This window comes from Diabrotica undecimpunctata, chromosome 9 (genome assembly GCF_040954645.1).
Source record: "Diabrotica undecimpunctata isolate CICGRU chromosome 9, icDiaUnde3, whole genome shotgun sequence".
NCBI lineage: Eukaryota > Metazoa > Arthropoda > Insecta > Coleoptera > Chrysomelidae > Diabrotica > Diabrotica undecimpunctata.
The window spans coordinates 132,471,978-132,495,142 of NC_092811.1; the positions used below are offsets into that span (position 1 = coordinate 132,471,978).

A 23,165-nucleotide genomic window follows, 5' to 3' on the forward strand; every position below is an offset into this window, starting at 1 on the left:
ATTGGATGGAGGTTGCTCAAGACAGAAAACAGTGGAGGCATGTTGTCGAGTTGGCTAAAACCCACGAAGAGTTGTAACGCCACGGAGTAAGTAAGTAAGTATGTCTAGTCCTTCCACCAACTTACTCCACCTTTCGGTCCTGAAATTGCTTTCTTAAATTGTTCGCCAAGCTGAATTGCTTCATAAAAGAATGGTTATTGCTAAGTTGATGTACCAAATGAGACATAGTTTCCATAATTTCCGTGCTGACGAATTCCTGATTCGGCGACCGAGGTTTTTATAATAAAAAGAAGAATATACAGCTACTTTTTATTTAAATAATAGTGCAAACTTATAACTAAAATAAATTAAAGTTTTTTATCACTTACAAAAATTCACACATATGTATTGTTCTAAACCAAGTTTGTCAGCTCTCTAGAATTAAAGAGAACAGCAAATTGAACACGGTGTTAACGATACAATCAAATTTTTTATCCTAACCATAATCATTAAGTTTTCTGTACGAACAAACGCAAGTGCTGGGAACTGGAAAATAGCTGTATTCTAGTTTACCAGTGTGTGTAACGCTTAGCAATCTGACAACGGTGTACGCTTGCTTGCAAAGTGTCTCGAAGTCGTTGGGAATGGCGCTATTTCCAAAGCACGATTCTCCAAGGTCTCTAAAAAAAGAAAATTTTTATTATTTATACTATTTATAAAAATTGTAATGCTATTATTGACATGACAAGGCAAAATATGGTTTTATGGATTTTGGGAAAGTGTATGCTAGTGTCGTTTGGAGTTTTGTCATCATCACCATCGTCGGTGTTCAATTCCTTTGTATTTCGGCTTTACCCTTTTGCATATCATCCTATTCTGAGGTAGATTTTCTATCTTTCTCTCTGTTTTCTACTTTCGTCCATTTTTGGACATAGGCTTCTCCCAACTCCTTCCATTCACGATTATCTATGGTCTATCTAATTATTATTATTTTTTTTTGGATGGCTCTGTATACAGAATAAGCTCTAGACAATCAAGATACTTCTAGAGTGACATATGTCTACAAAAAACTGATAATATATAATTTAAATGCAATGAAATTGCAATATTGCTCGTATTATAAGAGGAACATTAAAACAATATTTTGTAACATCGTAAAAAAGTGAAACCTGTATTAAGATGAAATAAATTACTAAAATTTTATAAATATTGTATCTCATATATTATCAACTTTCAATTTGTTATTTAAAAATAAGATTTCGCGCTGATAGTAACAATTTTAACGTTTATGGTGAGATGATTTTTTGAAAAGTAAATTTTTTATATGAAATACAGAACTAGTATTACCTCATATTGTTTTTTTTCTATTTAATTGTTTTTCATCAAATATGCCAGGTTATTAGCACAGCAAGATTGGCTGTGATCACAGTTATTTTGACTGCTGAACCAACTTTTCCAATGAGTTGAGTTAACCTACCTATTTTACTCAGAAGAGAAAAAGGCATTAAAAGAGTTGATTGATAGAGAGATTCAGACATCAGACCATCGATATAATAAACTAAGGATGGAGCCTATAAATAAATACTTGCGTCCAAAGTAGCTAGTAACAATGGCCGATCTTGTTTCCGGAATGTCAGTTGTGTACAAAAAAAAATTCCTTTGTTACATAGGTATATATAAAGCACAATAATTATTTATTTTTGTTGTTATTTACATTTGAATAAAAGATATAATGATGTGTAACATTGTAAAATTAAAAAAAAAACATTATTTTTATAACAAAAACATACACAACAAATATATTTTACAGGTACGTAGTTGCTCATCGCACGTCACTGATGTGACTGGATGCAAAATATTAAAAATTTTACGAATTTATTAATTTACCAAAAAGGATACATTAAATGATTGACTTAACACATAATTTTACCTATTTAACATTAACATATTTTGGAAAATATGTTCCATCGTCTATCAGCTACATATAAAATTATCAACATGCTCCGTCCTGAGTATATTAAATCTACAGTGTGTAAAAGCCAAATGGAATAAATTCATTATTTAGGTTACTGTACATATTTATAAAAAATCCCGAAACACGTCAAATTTAAATTATAACTTGACATTCTTTTACGTGAAAATGCAACCCCTACCTTCAACCCCCTTAGAATGACAGGTACAACCCCCAATTTTTAAAATAGGAAGTACAGGCTTGTGATATATCGTTTGAAAGGTCTTTTCATTCTCCATTCAAAAATGTTGTCGCTTTCAAGTTTATTAAGATTAATTAAGATAAAATAAATTAAAATCATGTGTTTACCGAAATTCGCTAAAATATACTCAAAACTTATTTCCCGTTTAGGTCTTGATAATGAGAAAGTGAACAAAAACCATAGCAATGTGGTTTTTAGATGGTAACCATTAAAAAACTTTAAAGAATTTCCGTGGCAACGTTATTTTAACACGCATTAGTAAATTGTTTTATTTAAGTTGTCAGTATTTTAATTTAAGTAAAAAGTTCGTTCAATTCAATTCTGAGAAATGGTTAGATTAACGGAAATGCATAAAATAACAGTTTTACAAATGATTGGTTACGGAGATAACACCCGAACACAACAGGAAGTAACTCGCCTATTTCATGAGAAATTTCCTAATTTACCACCTATATCCCAAGGAACAATAAGTAAAATAGAGAAGCAGTTTCGCGAGTTTGGTCATGTAAGGCAGATAAAAAAAGCAGCTGCCAATGCACTGAGTGATGAACTCAAATTAGATGTGTTGCTTGAGTTTCAGGAAAATCCACATACATCGAGTAGACAGGCATCCACTACATTCAATGCTAGCCATACATCGATAGTAAACATATTAAAAGAAAATAAATTGCATCCCTATAAGATGATACCTACTTAGGAGCTCATGGAAGACGATTTTGATAGGAGAACTTTTTTTTGTGAGCAAATGATGGACATGTTGGATAACAATATTATGAAATTAGAAAACGTTATGTTTTCTGATGAGTTTACTTTTTCACATAACGGTCATGATAATCGGCAAAATTGCCGCTACTGGGCCACGGAAAATCCTCACTGGATGAGAGAAGAACCCACTCAATATCCTCAAAAGGTTAATGTTTGGGCAGGGATTGTAGGAAACAATATCATTGGTCCCTTTTTCATTAAGGGCAACTTGAATGGCAACAATTATTTGGCATTACTTCAAAATGATGTCACTCCAACGTTGGCAAATTTATATCCTGATCCAGGAAACCTTCAAGTTCCAGCGAATACGATATGGTTTCAGCAGGATGGAGCACCACCACATTACCAACTTAATGTCCGGCAGTACCTCGATAAAATATTTCCCAATAGGGAGGCGAGGATCGATTGAATGGCCAGCGCGATCACCTGATCTTACATTATTAGATTTCTTTTTATGGGGATATGTGAAGAGCTATGTGTACAAAACTAAACCTTCTGATTTAAATGACTTAAAAGAACGAATAACGCTTGCGATTAGGTCGATCACGCCTGTTATGTTAAATAATGTTAGAAGACAGTTTTATTTGAGATTAGGATGTTGCCAAGACGTTCGCGGTGAACATTTTTAACATCTACTTCATTAACATTCATAGTTCTTTTTCGTGTTCTACATTTTATTACGTTTTGCATTACATTTTAGTTTTTGATTGTATTGTAGCGAATTTCGGTAACCACATGATTTTAATTTATTTTATCTTAATTAATCTTAATAAACTTGAAAGCGACAACATTTTTGAATGGAGAATGAAAAGACCTTTCACACGATATATCACAAGGCTATACTTCCTAATTTAAAAATTGGTGGCTGTACCTGTCATTCTAAGGGGGTTGAAGGTAGGGGTTGCATTTTCACGTTAAAGAATGTCAAGTTATAATTTAAATTTGACGTGTTTCGGGATTTTTTATAAATATGTACAGTAACCTAAATAATGAATTTATTCCATTTGGCTTTTACACACTGTATGCGTAGGTGATTTGTGATCTATGCATAAGACAATAACCGAGGAACTCAATCAATGAAAAAAATAAAGAATATAGGAAAAAATATACCCATACCCAACTTATAAACAGAATTAATTAATAAACTATCCATTAAATTACAAATGACAAATCCCTGGAAGGAAAAAGTGATTGTAGTAAATATCTGATGCGATATTAATCTCTTTGGTATAGCTTTGGCTGTAGACTTAGAATATTGTAGACAACCTTATCCTGACAGGTTTGTCAGTGTTTGGCATATTAAGTCAGTCTCAGTCATATTGCCATCGAGTTAGAATCTATGGAGAAGCTATGAGCATATTAACGTGTGTATTAAAAACGGCGTAGGTAGGCGTGGCTAACGATGATACCAATATGGCGGTGGGATCATGGCCGGACTCAATAATATTAAAATTACTATAAAAATATGACTAGTTATTCAGAAGATTTAATCATAATCTACAAAGTGCAATACATTTTTAATAAACTATGATTTATTTGTCCCGCGGTAAACACTAAAAACACGATATATTATACATAAAGATAAATTAATACAGTCAAATACTATTAATTTATTCTCTGAAGTACGGGCCATTGCTTTGTTTACATATTTGTATACTAACCTGTAGAATGTTATTCCTGAAAATTTTTTATTAACATTGCTTCTGCTGCTGCAACTACGTTGAGAACAAGAAACCATTATTATGCACTATCACAATATATTATTACAGTTTCTATAAAAGTATTATAAAACTAAAAATATTCGAAAAACAACAAACGTAAACAAACATATACGATCTGTCAAAAGTGTCAAAACAATCTTAACGATATGGCCGAAGTGAGGCCGTTTTTAGTCACGTGATGCCCTCTCCATAGATTCTATCTCGATGCTTATTGTCAAGATATTCTTCTATTGTTTTTGTGGGATTATGTACAATTTTACATCTTGACATTTTTCTACAGCGAAAAACTAAATAGTAATTAGTTTAAAACGCTCTTACGAAACAGGCTTATTCTACTTTCCGAACGAGGCCTTACACTATTTAGATACCTATCGAATACTCCTCGTATATTTTACATTCTATTAAGAATTACAGTCTTATATAGGTATATTTTATTTAGATCTTTTACATTTAGTCAGAAGAAAAAACGAAGCATTAAAATACAAATTCATTTTTTATAAAATAAATGAAAGTGGTCCCAAGTGTGTGTTCACATTAAAATATTTTTTTACTGCTTTAATTTCACTTTCATTAAATATTAAAATTATGAAATATTCGTTTTAATAAATTGTACCTATATTTTTTTCTGAAGTCGTTTGATAAAATGCTTTTTTTACTTTTTATTGGCAACAAAAAATTGACGTATATTATTACATTATCGGTGATTTTTAATTTAACTGAGACAACTGAGCACTAGCACAAAATAAAAATAACAATCACAATGCCCACTCTCAGATAACGCATTTGAAGTGTGTCAGAACGCGATCGCCATGTTTTAAACGGAAACATAGACTCCGATTGAGAAATTTGTGACAAACTACGACAGAACTGTAATTTAAATTTTTAGATATTAATAATTTAGTAAATTTGAATTAATTTAATCTATTCTTCAACTAAAAGTACGAATAAAATAGTGCATATTATGTCTATGGTTGCCGTAAATAAATTAAACCGGGTTAATTTTCTATGCACACCAGATAAAATATCACTGAACAGCACTGGTTCCGTCTTTTGCAGCGCTGTCAGCCATCGAGCCACCTCATTTCCTTGGATGCCGATATGAGAATTCACCCATATTATTGTCATTGAAGTCCCTCGGGAAGTGTGGACATGGATCGATTCTAGTATGTTGTAAACAAGGGGATGTTGATTGAAAATATTTTCTAACGAATGAATTGCGGATAAGGAATCGGTGCACAAAGCTACACTATGATGATTGTCAAAAGGAAACTCGAGAGCTTTTTAAATACTGAAGAGTTCTCCTGAAAACACGCTATGTTCGTTGGATATTCGGTATTGTCCTAATACTTTATCAACTGTAGTGATAGAATAGTCAACCCCATCTGCGTTTCGGGATGCAACGGTATAAAGCGCCTTATCATAGTGGGATGTATTCACAATATCCTTGAAAGCTTGTCGAAAAATAATATTATTTGTTTGTTGCTTATTAACTTTACAGAGGGAAGTGTTTATAAAAGAAGGTATTCTAGACCATGGCGGGGATTCTGATGTTATGAATGCAAGTGTTAATTAAAGTATTCCGCTTGCCTAACTGTTACAATCCTTGTTATGCACTTTCTTGTAAATCTGCATCTCTAAATCTAATTTTGCTACTCTTTCTTCCTGTCATACTTGCTTAAATGCTTCTATATATATTCAGGGATTCTACAGTATTCACTGCCTTCCCTCGCTCAACCGTTTCCAGCTCTCTCAATTCTCCATTGTTTAGGCCTCATTCCATGTTGCACATATGAATGTTCTATCTTTTCTTCGTTTTGATTTTTGGTTGAGCTTTGATAAGACTGGGTCTTCCGAACTCTTTGCAACATTGCCCCCCGTATCCGATGGGGCTCCCTCTATCAGACGTGTGGATTTCCACCCAGGGATGAGTTTCCGTATTTGGCTTTTTCATCTTGTGATTTTCGTTCTTCTTACCCTTATGTTTTTCTGTGTGTTAGGTTGCTAACTCCTAACGCCACAACCCCCGTTTGGAGGACCTATTCTTTAGACGCCCATTCTGGATCAGACGCTCTTGGTTCTTCCGCCCTCTCGACCGTAGTGACTTTTCCAGCCATCCTCTGCTCTTGAGACCGTTGACCGGTTTTCACCTGTACCCCAGGCAGGGACCCTCACAGGGTGCTATCAGCCGTTTTTTTTTAGAGGTGTTACTCCTCTATACCTCCTCTTTTATAGGGGCTTGGGACTGGCTGCATCGGTTATAGAGCTACTCAGTTCAACCCATACCAATCCAGGCAGAGTTTTAAATGGTTCTAATAGCATAATTATTGCGCTGCCTCTTATATTTGTCATAATTTCTGTTATTTTATTTTATCATTTCCAGGGACTTTCCCTTTTTTAGCCTGTGTGTAAGACGGTTCTGTCTATCTTTTATATTTTATTGTTTTTCTTATAATTTACATTTTTATAGACAGTCTCTGCTCCTTTCATTTTGATATATTTGTTATTATTTGTTATATCTCCTCTCATTTTCATATATTGCATTTTTGTTTGGTTTATTATTAATCCGTATTTGAATCCGTCTTCTTCAAATTTCTGGAATACTTTTTCTAAATGTTCCCGCTTTTGTTCCCGCTAGTATTACCACATCATCTGCGTACGCTATGCACTGTTCCCTGCTATTGAAAATAGTCCTGTTGTACCCTCTTTAATGACAGATTAGAGGTTACACAAAGAACGGTACTAGGCTCGGGCTTCAATCTGGTGGAGGTCTCTTGGTTGGGGCTCTTATTACAGCTCAAATTTAAAGAAATTTTAAATATGCTTCACTGTTTGTGCTCATATTTGATCTTCTTACGATATGTTCTAATACTAGGTTAAATAAATTCGTTGATCGGATCCCCTTGTTTTAAACCTCTATTCACTCTATTTTTAAAAGTTTCCTTCCATTGTTTTCCTATAAGCTTTTCTGGTATTTCTAATGTTCTCATGGCCTCATATAGCATCGTTCGATTTAGAGAGTCATATGCTTGTTTAAAATCGATAAATAGCATATGTAATCCAAAGTTCAAACCAAAGGAAAACCTGAATGGTTGTCAACGGAACTAGAAGAGAAAGTTTTCAAGAAAAAACAAGCATATCACATATGGCTTCAATCCAAAGATCCTCAAGACAGAGAAATATACGCTAAATGGAATAGAGAAGTTAAAAAAGACGTGGATAAGGCGAAAAATATAAACTGGGAGGCTAAGTGTGATGAACTGGACAGATTTATGGGTGGAACAAAAGTGGCGCAAGCTTGGAAAACATTAAAACAGTTTAGGAAAAATGAAGACAACATTTCTCTCATAAAGTTAAATGAATGGGAAGAATATTATACGAAACTGCTGAAAGAGGATAGAGTAGAGTACAGATGGGAAAAGATAAGGGAATTAATAGACAACAGAGACGAAAGACAGGAAATCCCTATAATAACATTATCTGAATTGACGGAAACCTTAAAAGAGGTTAAAAACGGAAAAGCCGCAGGGCCTGGAGACATTCCCATAGAGCTGGTTAAATATGGGCCGACTGCACTTTTAGAATTAATAGTAGACCTTTTCAATAAATGTATGTGTGGAGACCAGGAAATTCCTAAAGATTGGAATAAATCTTATATAAGCTCCATATATAAGAGAGGGAATAAAAGAGACTGTTCCAATTATAGAGGTATTAGTGTGACGAGCTCTGTGGGCCGATTGAGTGAAGAGGGTTGAAAGACAGATACAAGATATTGAAGAACAAAGCGGCTTTCGTACCGGGAGATCCTGCCTTGATAATATATTTATCCTACGACAAATAATTGAAAAGCGTGTCGAAAGAAGTAGAGAGACCCATTTGGTATTTATAGACCTTGAGAAAGCATATGATAGTGTCCCGTTAAAGAAAATGTTTGAGGTCCTCAAAAGGTCCGGATTGGATTCGACGTATATCCGAGAGATATATAAATTGTACGAAAATGCAGTTAGTTGTGTAAAAATTGGAACCAGAACCTCAAATAAATTTAAAGTCACTAAAGGCCTAAAGCAAGGATGCTGTTTGTCACCGACACTCTTTAAAATATACGTCCAAGAAGCATTGAGGAATTGGACAAATAAATGTAGATTTATGGGCATCGAAGTGGGACAAGAAACTCTGTATACATTGTTGTTTGCAGATGATCAGGTGGTGGTTGCAACCGATAAGAAAGATATAAATTATATGAATCGAAAATTATTTGAGGAATATGCCAAATATGGGCTTACTGTAAACATAAGCAAAACAGAATATTTAAAAATTGGAGGAAATACCACAGATCTGAGGCTTGAAAACGCAGTCATAAAAGGCTGCAACCAGTATAAATATCTAGGAAGCATCATATCAGCAGATAGCAGAGTTAAGATAGATGTACAAAACCGAATAACCCAAGGGAAAAAATGCATCCGAATACTGAATTCATTACTGTGGTCTAATAAAATAAAGATGCATACCAAACTTCGCGCATATACAGAGCAATTGTAGAACCAATTACCACATATGGTGCCGAATGTTGGACGATGACAAAGAATGAACGAGATAAAGTAGACGTTGTGGAAATGGATTATCTTAGAAGGTCATGTCGAGTATCGAGAATGGAAAGAATCAGGAATGAGGAAATACGAAACCGTACAGGAATTAGAGATACTCTTTCAGATAGAATACAAGGAAGGCAATTACAATGGTATGGTCACGTGATGAGAATGGAGGAGGAGCGGTGGCCAAAGAAAGCCTTAATGTATGTTCCGCCAGAAAGAAGGAAAAGGGGAAGACCACCAAATTCCTGGAGAAGAGAAATTACAAAAACAATGCAATCTAGAGGCTTAGAAGAGGGAGATTGGAGAGATAGGAAAAGATGGAGGCTGAAATGCGGGAAGCGGCAATCGCCGTAGGACCCCCGTTATATGATGATGAATCCAAAGTTTTGTTTGTAGCTATTATTTTGTATTAATTTTAACATACTTATTTGATCAAAAGTTGTTCTTCCTGATCTAAAACCATCCTGGTATTCTACAATCACTTTGTTATCATATTTTATTAATCTTTTCGTAATAATTTTTGCAAGTATTTTATAGACTACTTCTAGTAGTGCTATACCTCTATAGTTTTCGCACTCCGTTTTGTCTCCTTTTTTGTAGATAGAACAAATTAAAGCGGTATTCTACTGTTTCGGCATTTCTTCCTCTTGCCAAATTATTAGTGTCTAGTGAAATATCCTTTCCTTCAATATTTCGCCACCTTCCTTAAAAATCTCAGCTGGAATACCCCTTTCTCCTGCACTTTTGTTATTTTTTAGGTCTCTTATTATTTCTTTGACTTCATTCAAAGTTGGTTCCTCGCACGTCCTTTCCTCATCTTCTTGCCAATTCCCATTTCCCTCAAGTTCCTCTTGTTGGTCTGTATTTAATCGATCTTCGAAATATTTTACCTCAAACCACAATAGGACAAGAAAAAAAAATAGAAAGAAAGAAAAAAAATGTATAATATGAATGTAGCCATTCATAATAATTAATAAAAAGCATCAGGCATCTTGATTGCATTTGTTTATGTTGAATGGATCATGTTCTTCCCAAGTGTTTGTTTTTCGTTAAGATTGTTGGTCTGGTAATTTAATTGAAGTGAAACGATTAATTTCTATTCGTATTAATGAGCTCAAAACTAATATATTAAAAATTTCTAATTTGTGTTTCGAGAAAAGAACTTTTGGATATATTTTTAATAATGATTAATTGCTTTATAAATTCATATGTACTTGCTTCTATGTCGTTTTAATTTTACCAGGTTTATAAAAATAAATCATCGCCGAACACTCTCACTAGATTAGAGCAGATGTTTCGCACGCCAGTTTTTTCATTACATTTGACTAATAAAAAAAAACAAACAGCTATGATACAAAAAATTAAGAATCTTCTGGTATGTATGATAGATTTTGTTTTTAATATATCTATTAGAAAGGGAGACAATTATTTTCTCATGGGCATTATTTTGTCTTTATTTTTCAGACGTAGTATGTATAACCAACAGTATTCAAAGTTTCCCATTTATATACAGAACAATGAGTTTTTAGTGCGACATCGATTCCATTATGGTATAGAATATCCAAAAAACTTATTTAGAAAAAATGTAGGCAATGATATTCTCCATACGCTGTTCTCAGAATTTTACTTTAAAAATAGCTTCTCTCGTACTACCCATTGCAACTCTAATTCCAAATTGTGTTCTTCCCACCGAGTTTTTGTATTGTTTTAGTTCTATTCCCAATATTTGCACTAGTTTTCTTGATAATACGATAAACATAGATTTCTGTCTGTCTATTTAACCATCTAGAACTATATATAGAACAGCTATATCATAAATAAAAAATATATATCAGTCCAGACTGAAACATATTATTTAAAATGCTTCCTCGTTGATTACCACAAAAGAGGATACAGGATATGAAACCAAGTTTACAGAAAACCAACCCACACCAACAGATATTTAAATTACCACTCAAACCACTCAAGCATAAAAATATCAAAAAGGGAATTATCAAATCATTATAATGGTAGAGCCCAAAACACCTGCTCTAATGAAAAAGCATTCCAGGAAGAAAAAAACCTGTTAAGAAACGTTGTAAACGCCCCAAAATGGACATTTTTAGCAAAATTCAGCTTGTTCGTATGATTTTTAGAAGTGCAATGGCATTGTCTACACATAGCTAGAATGCATTACAAAGCACTTAAAGATTAAATCTTTGTGGTCTGCTCGTTCCAATGCTGTGACATCTTTAAAGGAAAATTATAACGAAATTAAACATTGTTTACGTCATTTTTCCTTAAACAAACACATATAGATCCAGGTTCATATCTAGTCGTCTTTGAGCGAGAACGTTAAAAACGAACAGAGCCTCTCTCGTTCCTAGTCTTTCTTTGAATCCAAACTGGGTGTCATCTATATCTTCTTCTATTTTTTGTATAGTCTTCCATGTATTATTTTGAGAATATCTTAGGTGTGTGGCTTATTAAGGAAATTATTCTGTACTGGGAGCATTCTGTCGCATGTACTGAGTTTGGTAGTGTTACAAACGTTGACAGCAACCAATTTTCGGTTCTAAAGTAATCCACTTCTGTTTTTTATTTGTCTTTTCAGGCTTTAAATTTTCTTCTGCAGCCTTTAGTAATGCCTTCTGAATATTGCTCCACTTTTCATTAACATCTTCTGATGTTAAGATTTCTTCTCCTAGGTCTGTTAGATTTGAGTTGACTTGTTGGATCACTTTTTAATGTATTTCTCCTTTTCTTAATTTTGTATAATTAAACGTTGGTTTGTTTTTAGGTATTACATTATTTTTGAGTTTCAGGTGCATTCTAGCTATCAGCGGGTTATGGTCTGAGTTGACATCTACTCCGGGGTATGCTTTTACTACTTTAATTGAGTTTTTGTATCTATTTTTGACTAATATACAGTGATGAGTGCCTTAAGAACCGGCAAAATAACGCAAAAGATAGAAAATATAATACGTTGTGAAATAAAAAGAGATGAAAGTAGTAGAGGTGGGAAATAATCGGTAGAAACCTATAATTAGCATTATAAATCGATAGTCTCACACCTTTAGACGTTAGCTTCGAGCTAAATCACCTCGGTCATAATTATTATGTGTAACGTATGTGTGACGTATTTCCATTTTTTAATTTCACATAAAGTAAAAACTGATTGACCACAATAAAGCAAAAATGTGAATAAAATAATTTAATTAATAGTAATTATTTAATCTAAAGTTTTAAATTATTAATCAAGAATAATTTCTACTATGATGTGAGGATTTCATACACTCTTGTCACGGAATAATCACTATCCTTCGTGGATTAGTGGTAAGAACTCGACACAGACGTCGCAGATGATTAGAGTTCAAAACCCACATGTGGTTTTTTTTTTAATAATTTGAAATTATGCAGAGATCGTTTTGCTTAAGTAAAATTCTACAAAATTAAAAAAAATATTGTAAATAAACGTATTTACAATATGTTCAAATAAGCCTTCATTAGCAGCAGAACAATAACCCAAACTGTCACTAAAGAAATATAAAAGTTTGATGGATCAGAGTTCAATTCACGATGTTCTCATGCAGGCGCTCAGGGTTCAAATCCCACAAGAAGGTTTTACTTTTTTAAAAATTTGAAATTATGCAGATATTATATCGTTTTGCTTTAAATCACTAGACATTTATTTCAGTTTTTATTAGAAGTGTTTATAGTAAAACATGAAAATCTTATTAAAAAAACAATGTCGTACTTTCGAAAATAAAGTAATAATTCTTCAAACATAAAAGAACGTTCTAAATAAATATACTTCCAAAAATATTTAAATAGGTAGAAATTCTATAAAAATAAAAAAAATTATTCTAATGAAATGTATTTACAATAAATGTTCGAATAAGCCTCCATTAGCAGCAGAACAATAACCCAATCTATTATAAAAGTTTCGTCTAACATTAGTTAATGTTTCTGGACTAATACCTCTCATTGAATCAGAGATCTTTTCTCTTAATTCTTGGAGAGAATTAGGCCTATCGTCTTCAATTCCATATAGCTTGGACTTGATATATCCCCACATAAAAAAATCACAAGGTGCAAGATCAGGTGATCTTGCAGGCCAAAAAATATCTCCGTGGCCACTAATCAATCGATTAGGAAAAGTCGCACTGAGATATTCACTGACGATGCGAGAATTATGTGCGGGACAACCATCGTGTTGAAACCATATGGAATCTAAAGGTATTGGTAAATTACGAAGGGCTGGGACAATTTGATTTTGCAGAAGTTCCAAGTATTTCCGCCCAGTCAACATACCGTCTATAAAAAATGGACCAATGACATGATTCCCTATTATGCCTCCCCAAACATTTACTTTTCGAGGACGCTGGGTACGAGCGACATAAATCTGACGAGGATTTCCTCGAGACCAATACCGAGCATTCATTGAATTGTGACGGCCCTGCAATGAAAACGTACATTCATCGGTGAACAAAACGTTCTCTAAAAAATGTTCATCTTGATGTGACATTTCCATTGCAGTTTGACAAAATTCTAAACGTTTATATTGATCCCCAGGGAATTGTTCGTTGGATTTATGAAGTTTATAGGGACGGTATCCATGTCTTTTCAAAATTTTACCTACACTAAATCTTGAAATTCCATATTGTTCTCCGAGACGAGATGTTGATTGGGTAGGATTTTGCTCAATACTTGCACAAATTAAAGTGTCCCTTAGTTCCAAATCTGGATTTACCTCCTTTCGTCTACGAACTCCTCTTGGAGTGAACACGGATCCATAAGTAAAAAAATTACGTATAATAGACTGAATTATTGATCGTGCTGGAGCCGGCCTATTTGGAAACATATTTACAAATTGTTGTCTAATCATGTTGTCTGATAATCCATTCACATGCCAGACAACAATTTGCACTTTTTCCTCGACCATTAAAACCATTTTCACGAATTGTTTTTTCAATAAAAAGTTTCTGTTTACCGTGCAAAAACACTTCTCGGTATGATATTATTTTTGATGGCTTGATGATTTGGTTAGCTGTAAAGCAGGCAGCTGTTCGCGCGCATCCATTACAATGTTGTTAATTGTATTAAAAATCATTACCTGTACAGAGGAATTTATATTAACACTGAGAATTTAGTGATGGATTTGGCATTAAACAGTCTTAACCGGATTATTTTGCAATCACAACTGAAGACTGTAAAACTGAAATTGAATTTGAATTATTTTGTATTTCTATTTTTTAACATTGGAATAAGAATAAACTGTAAATAATGAGTTTTTCGAAAACTTTTTACCCAATATGTATCATATTTTCTATTATTTTTTGATTGAATAAAACAAAAATTTTATCCTTGGTGTGAATTGAACCTCCAATCTTCTTGTCAGTAGACCACGTCTCTAACTATTACGCCAATTCTACACACAATGATTGTTTTGGATTGAACATACCTAGCTTTAGTTTCATCAAATATTTCAGTTGAGTTATTTTTATTATTAAATAAACTTAAAGATTTATAATTTTAAATCGCTAATAATTAATGTTTTTTACTATAATATATCTTAATTTATTCAATTATTTATTCTAACATCAGAAATTATTAAAATAAAATATTTTCGAGGTCATCCGTATAATTATGACTGAAGTGAAATAGCCACGTCAAGAACTAGCCTTATCTCGTACTATCTCACAACTTAATCTGTCTTCTATCCTTTGCGCTATTTTGCCGGGTGGTAAAGCACTCATCACTGTATAGTCTTTTTGATTTCTGACTATGCGGTCTTTGTTGTCTGTAGGAGATCTCCAAGTCTATAATCTGAGTCTGCATAATCTTAGTCCGTCACTGAGTGGTTATATAGAAATTCAAACAGGCATTTAAAAAATAAGAAAAAAAAACAAAATTGGGCAAAAAGACCAAAAAGGATTGGTCTATTTGGTAATGAAAAATCTACTTTTCCACCAGTAAAACGCTTCTACCCACAAGTCCTTTATTAAATAATGCCATCGATGATTCTTCTTTAGATCTCTAAGGAGGTTGGTAATCATAATGATCACTTTTACTTTTGACACGGCAACTCTGAATAGTTTTATGGAGCTACAGTCGTTTGGTAATTGTCCAAAAGATTCAGAAACTGTTTTCTTGTAGTATGTCCAAGCCAGGCATTACATTTACACGCGATGAAGTCACAATTGATTGTAACGAAAATTGTTTATTACAATTATCATAATTGTTTATGTAGGAAATATCAGAAAAATCTTGTTAGTTAATTAAAGCAGCAAACAATGAAATGAAATATATGATTGTAAATAATGAAAAAATCGATTGGCATAACTCATAAATTATTCTCAAATCTAAAGAAACACTCTTATCCTATGAAGTGGTGGATTGGCAGGTAGTAAGTCAGCTAAGCGTCGCCGTGCAGCAACGAATGATCGATGGCAGTCGAGGAGAAAAATGATGTCTTCGACGACTTGATGGTAGATAAATTGCGTATACATTTATTAAAGAAATTGATATTGTAAAACATTTTATTTCAAGAATTAGGGGTTCAAATTAATGGTTTTCCCGAAAACATGTGATGATTTAGATATGTGGTTTTCTGATTCGACAAACATATGAATATGCCAATTTTACCGTGGGAATTCTATAAAAGTAGCTTTTAAATAAGAATTTACTAGAATTTTATGTTAAAATATTAAAAAATAAAATATTTAAGTACTTTTCCAAAAAATAATAACTGAAAAAAAACTTACACGCAAGTCTCATAGGTTATAATCTGTTGAAAATCTTCGACATTAACAATATACTTCCTGTTCTTCTTAATATCGAAAGCTACTTTCGGTGTCATGGATATTTTCTTGGTCCTACACATATTTTCTTCAATTTCTGGAGCTCGTAGAAGATCACTGGTAAAATCAAAGGCGGGCGCAATCACAGATCCTGCAAGGTAGCCGAATTGTTTTTTGTTTCTTTTGAGCAGTCTTTTTATAGCAATCTTCGGATATGCGGTGGAATTCGTACAAAGTTGGTTGAGGTCACATACAGTCTTTTTGGGGATAAATCGTCGTTTTGTTAGTAGAGCTGATTTTTGTGTTTTCGTCTAAAATAATAAAAAAAATCTAAATCTTAAAACAGAAAAACATATAACTAAATTTAAAATGGAATTTGTTGGTTATGCTTTCAGACAGTATGATAAATATCTTTGATACATTTAGAAGAAAGGACAAGAAGGTTGGAGCTAATTTAAATCTTTATAAAAAGATAAGAAAATAAGTAAAATATCAACAAAACGCCGCATATGAGCACACTAATATTTGAAGATAGCAACGAAACCCAAAATACAGCGAAATAAAATTAGAGTCACTCTGTAATTTGAATTTATTTCTGAAATTAATATTATAACGTTTTTGTCCTTCAAAGTAATGAAAATGAACAATTATTTTCCTATGTTATACTAAATATTGACAAGGGACAATTTGAATTTGATGTGATTTTTTTTTCTTGAAACAAAGGAAATTTTAAGAACTTCAACACTGAATATTTCCTCCTCTGGCAGTGATAACAGCTTGTAAACGACGAGGCTGGCTTTGGATCAGATTGTCGATCCATTCTACGGAAGATTGTCCCGTTGCTGCACCAGTATGCCCTCATCTCATCCCAAACATGTTATATGGGATTTATATTTGGACTGCGGGAAAATCAAACAAATTGTGTGATAGTTGAAGATACTTAGTAACTATCCGAGCAGTGTGGGGCTGTGCATTATCATGCGTAAATGTTGCATCGTCTCCAAGAATAACCACTAACGGTAAAATATCCATAAAATATATGGCAGGTACCTACGTGCAGTCAATTTTCCATTCTCGATAAAGACTAACTCCGTGCGAGCGTCAAACGATATGTCTCTCCATGCCATAATTGACCCTCTGCCAAATAGAAGTAGTTCAGCAATACATGCTTGAGCACAACTCTCCCCTTGGCGTCTCCACACTATTTCACGTTTGTCTGAGCCCGTAAGACAGAATCTCGATTAATAGGAAAATAATACACGACTGCAATACTGTGTTTTCCAAGCCAAGTCTTCTCGTGCAAAATTCAATCTGATAAGTCGGTGTTCGCGGGAAACCGACGTTCTGTTTATTCTAGTTCGAGAAGATAAACTGGCAGCATAAAGTCACCTCCTAACTGTCCATTCATTTACCTTTACATTTTTCACTTCTTGCAGATAATTTTGGAGGGAAACTGTCGTGACCGTTCGGTTTCTCACAGCATTAGAAACGACAAAGCGGTCATCTCTAGCTGAATACTGCCTTGACCTTAAGTAAGTAGACCGGTTTCTTCGTACACGTTGCACACTTAAGAGACTTAGACCAACGTTTCTCCAATTTCGCGCTGACCCTGGCCATCTTCTAACACAGCAGAACTTATACTCATTGCAATACACTGACAGTGACAAAACTTTACAAACAATTTACAATTGACGTTAAAACCACAGAAACAAAAAATAGTGAAAATGTTTTTTAGGAATGAGAGTAAAAGTCCTTTTTTATCTCAAACGCTTATCCAAACAGCAACAAATCCAATTTTTTTCAAGCAATCCAGGAAGGAGAGGTAGAGGAAAAACGAGGAGAAGATGGAAGGACTGTATGATAGAAGACTTCTGAGAGAAAGGTTTAGGTGAAGAAGATCCGATGGACAGAAATGAGTGGCGACGAAGAGTAAGAAACAGCAACTCAAAAAGGGAAAAGCTGAGAAAGAAGAACTTTAGTTTTGTTTTCCAGTAGCTTCTTTCTTTTTTCTATAGATTTTCTACTTTTTTCTTGTTTCTTAACGATAGATATTCTGTAAAAATATATCTGTACTCCCAAAACACAAAAGTAGAGTAGAATAACAAAAAAGAAAATAAAATTACTGAGAAATAAAAGATACAACAACAGAAGAGAAGAACAAAACAAAACGATAGCTTAATAGAATAAAATAGAAGAACAGAACTAACTAAGACACAGACCAAAAGAATATTACTTAAGAATGAAGTAAAAGGGGACCTGTTTAGGGTCCCTTGTCCAGCGTTATGGATGAAGTCCACAACGGTAGCCACAGCGGAGAAGCGAAACTTCGGTACGGTGCGGATGGCGTAAGTGGCAACCCTTGATTTTAGGGTTGATATAGAATCAAGTCAAATACTGGCCAACTACAAGCTAGCACTGGCAACAAGTGGGAACCACTGCATTAAAGACTCGTAGATTACCCCTAGAAATCGTCATGGCAGTTATTGACAAACATCACCGTACTAATCAAGATTCGGCAGGGGGAGAAATAACAATGATGACAGGGCTCCTCAGGTCGTTAACCAACGAAATCCCTGCGTACTAAAAATACAAAAGTCAACTTTTAAAATAGCGTCATGGAATGTTAGAAGCATGTATGAGTCTAGTAAACTAAGGAACATAGAACAAGAAATGATGCGACTTAAGATCGACATATTGGGAATAAGTGACACAAGATGGCTCGACTCCGCCGAACTAAATACAACCAATGGTCGACTTTTCTACTCAACAGTACCGACAGCCAACATCGGCATGGAGTAGCAATTAATATCAGTAAAAAAGTTGCAAAATCAGTTGTAGGCTTTATACCAATATCGGAAAGAATTATGGTAATACAATAAAGACAAGACATGGGAAATTAAACCTTATTCAGATGTATGCGCCAACCGCAGATAAAACAAACAGAGGAAGTAATTGAAAATTTTTAAGTTGACCTTCAAAAAATCCTACAAAATACAACATCTAGAGATATAACAGTAGTCATGGGTGATTTTAACGCCAAAGTTGGAGAAGGAAGATGTGAGTCTACAATAGGACCATATGGACTCGGTGTTCGAAATGAGAGAGGAGAACGTCTTATAGAATTCTGTCTAGAACATAATCTTGTGGTAATGAATATTTTTTTCAAACTGCCTAAACGACGCCTTTACACTTGGAAATCGCCAGCTGACAAGGTCGATAAAATCGTTAGAAACCAAATTGACTATATTTTAATAAACCACAGATACCGAAACGCAATACAATAGGTGAAAGCGTACCCAGGTGCAGACGTGACGTCGGACCACAATCCTCTTGTAGCAAAATTCCAGCTTCACTTAAAAAAGATACAAAAGTGATAAACTAAACATACAAAAATTAGAATCAGAAGACGTCAAAGAAAAACTAAAACAAGAAATTAATGCAAACCTAGAATCCACACGGAACCAATTGATGGTGATGTAGAACAACAGTGGCAATTCTTTAAAAATGGAATTATCGAACCAAGTCGCAGAGAACTCACAACAACCAGATGCAAGAAGGGAGATTGGATAACAGAAGAAATCTTGGAAATGATGGAGGACAGAAAAAGGCAAAAGAATATCAACATAACTCAGTATCAACAGCTGCATAATCAAATAAGAAGGAAAATAAGAGAAGCTAAAGAGACTTATTTCGCTGGAAAATACCAAGAAATAGAAGACTTACAAAACAAATATGATAACTTCAATCTCCATAAGAAAGTTAAAGAATTAGCTGGGGTAGCAAAACAAAAAATCTCAAGCATACTAATGGACAAAAAAGGAAACATTTTAGTGGAGACAGAACAAAAATTAGGAAGATGGAAAGAATATATAGAGAAATTATTCCATGACCAGAGACAGGACAGTACATATGAAGATAATCAGAGTAAAGACGAGGGACCCGAGATAACAAAATCAGAAGTTATGCATGCAGTAAAGTCCATGAAAAATAATAAAGCTGCTGGTCCAGATGAAATACCAAGTGAATTGCTAAAACTGCTCAATGAAAAAAACATGGATCTTTTAGTCCAACTACTAAACACAATCTATTTAACAGGAATCATTCCACCTGAAATGCTGACATCAACATTTATTTGTCTACCAAAGAAAGTAAATGCCAAAGAATGTAATGATTATCGAACGATCAGTCTAATGTCACATACCTTAAAAACCCTGCTAAAAATCATCCATAATAGAATACACGTTAAGCTGGAGATGGATATTAGTGTGATTCCCAGTTTGGTTTTCGGAATGGAGTGGGCACAAGAGAGGCACTATTTTCTTTTAACGTGCTGATCTAAAAGTCAGAATTGAAAAAGTACGTGCCAACTTCGTGTCGTGAAAATGAAAAAGATTTTATGCAGCAAAGATCTGACATTGGCCCTCAGAATAAGGCTAATTAAATGCTCTGTACACAGTGTACTCTACTATGGAGCTGAATCATGGACATTAAACCGGAATACAATAAATCGACTTAACGCTCGTTAAGGATTCCATGGGTAGATAGAATCACGAATACAGAAGTGTTAAGGAGAATAGGCAGAGAGAGAGAGAAATGACAAATACAATAAAAGAAAGGAAATTGCAATATCTCGGACATGTGATGAGAGGCGAAAGAAACAACATCTTGAGACTCATAATTCAAGGAAAAATAGAGGGTAGGAGAAGCGTAGGAAGAAGACGCGTTTCCTGGTTGAAGAACCTGAGAGAGTGATTTGGCTGCAGCTCAAGGCAATTGTTCAGAGCAGCTGTCTCGAAGGTCAGAATAGCCATGATGATTGCCAATCGTCGTCGCGGAGATAGCACTTAAAGAAGAAGAAGAAGTAAAATGTTGAAATAAATAAAAAAAACAAAATAAATTGAAAAAAGTTCTAGACTCTAGAGATAAAAAAATCGATTAAAGAAAACCTGGGCCTAAGAAAGAATAAAAGTACGAGGAATCTTTTCTTTAAATAAAAATTTTATGAAGCAATGGAATTATTGAACATTTAAAACTGAGTTTACCTTACAACCTGTGATCTATTAAAATTACTTTTTCTAACGAAAAGACTATCATCATGAGCTGACTAGACGGACTAGAGATGCGGGAAAAATCATAAGGTCACTGAAACAAAACTCCACAGGACAAGGAAAAATGAACCCAATCGGTGCTGACAAATGGCAAGGCCAAAAAATTAAAATCTATGAAAAATAATAGATCTGGTTCTGCAGGTAGACCTGCGGACGAATTCTAAAGAAAAGTTGCAGAAGAAGTATATAAAAAACAGAGCTGTGTTATGGCTGGCCAATACACGCCCCCTTTGTGGATCTTAAAAAGTATTGAAATATTCTGGTCATGAAAATCGTATGCCATAAAAAAATCATGAATGGATACCTTAAGTAAGAACAAATAGATGATTAGCACTAATATTGTTTGATTATTGTTCGGATTCTGAAAAGCAGAAAACACACAAATATCTGCTAGCCATCTTCTTCTTGATTTCAACGACTCTTGTGGAATTTGCTGATCAACATGGCTATTTGCACTAAAGAAACTGTGTGGAATAATACGAGCCATGTATCATAGTAAATAAATACATATATAATACACTATAATGAAAAAAATTTTGATAAAAAACGAACAAACTAAAAAGTACTTACGGCAAACACAACAATTATAAGGAAGGAAAGCGTTATACAAAATGTCGAAATGTTAAGATACATTTTTGTCGGATTCTCGTTCGATACTGATTTTATTTTGTACTTAGGAAGTTGTACTTGAAAATCTGCTCATTTCCTGAACAAAACCGCGAGTAGGTTAGTAATCACACTAATATTTATATTAGCCACTTTGTTTTAACTGTAGGCCAGGTACCCAGATATATCTCAAGCGGATCTTAAGCTTTTAACGGCACGGGAAATTTAAAAATAGTAGTTGAATCAATGAAGGTTTTTTACTTCTTAATCTCCGACAATAAATAGGTTACATTTAGATGATTTTTTTTTACAATTTTAGTTTTTGAATTGTTTTGAAATAGATTTCGCAGAAATATGCCATCTGTTGTTTGAAAATAAGCATATTACAAAAAACCACGAAATTCCAATTAAATATACATTTACTTATTCTCATAAAAGAATAAATATACATAAAAAAACACTAAATACAAAAAAAAAACAAAATTCTACAGCAAACTACACAAAAACCCCTGAAACACTTGAAGAAGAAATCAGAAACCAATAAGATGTACCAGAAGTCCTTCCGGAAGAACTAGAATCGACAATTACAAAAATAAAAAGCGGTAAAGCAGATAGAATAAATGGCATACCAGTCTTTTTCTTCTTCAAATGCCATCTCCGCGGCGGAGGTCGGCGATCATCATAGCTATTCGGACTTTTGAGACGGCTGCCCTGAAAAGTTCATTTGATGTACATCCGTACCACTCTCTCAGGTTGCGCAGCCATGACATTCTACGTCCCTCTATGCTTCCCTTTCCTTGGATCTTTCCCTGCATAATCAGTTGGAGCAAGATGTATTTCTATCCACGTGTAATATGTCCAAGATATTCTTCCTTCTCAGAACCTCTTTGTTTGTGACGTGTTCTGTCCACGATATTTTCAGAATTCTTCTATACACCTACAGCTCGAATGATTCCAGTTTTTTCATTGATGTCGCATTCAAGGTCCAAGATTCCGTTCCATAAAATAAAGTCGAAAAAACATAGCACCTCGCCAACCTACCTCTTAGTTCCAATTTTAAATCCCTTCTACATAGCACTCTTCTCATTTTGTTGAAATTTGCTGTAGCCTTTTCTATTCTGATTTTGATCTCCTGAATGTAATCATTTGTGGAGTTAATCATTGTTCCCAGGTATGCATATTTGTCCATTTGTTCGACGTTGGTTCCGTTTATTAGAAGATTCTCGTTATTTCTTTGAGTTTCCGATATTCTCATAAATTTCGTCTTCTTGACATTCACTGTTAGACCATACTCTTTTCCATATTCCACTATTCTGGTCACCAGTCTCTGAAGATCTTCAATATTTTCGGCTAAGATCACAGTGTCGTCCGCATATCTAATGTTGTTAATGGGAACTCTATT

General features: G+C 34.0%; 1 protein-coding gene across 1 annotated transcript; it reads right to left on the bottom strand.

Annotated features, from left to right (window-relative positions):
* Positions 1-295: 295 nt before the first annotated feature.
* LOC140450034 (protein spaetzle-like) lies at positions 296-21,875 on the bottom strand. The gene is made up of 3 exons (XM_072543458.1): positions 21,728-21,875; positions 16,014-16,360; positions 296-659 (listed from the first exon to the last, which is right to left on the bottom strand). Exons 1-3 carry the CDS (start codon positions 21,788-21,790, stop codon positions 476-478), a joined length of 594 nt encoding a protein of 197 aa, XP_072399559.1. The 5' UTR covers positions 21,791-21,875; the 3' UTR covers positions 296-475.
* Between the last annotated feature and the right edge of the window lie 1,290 nt (positions 21,876-23,165).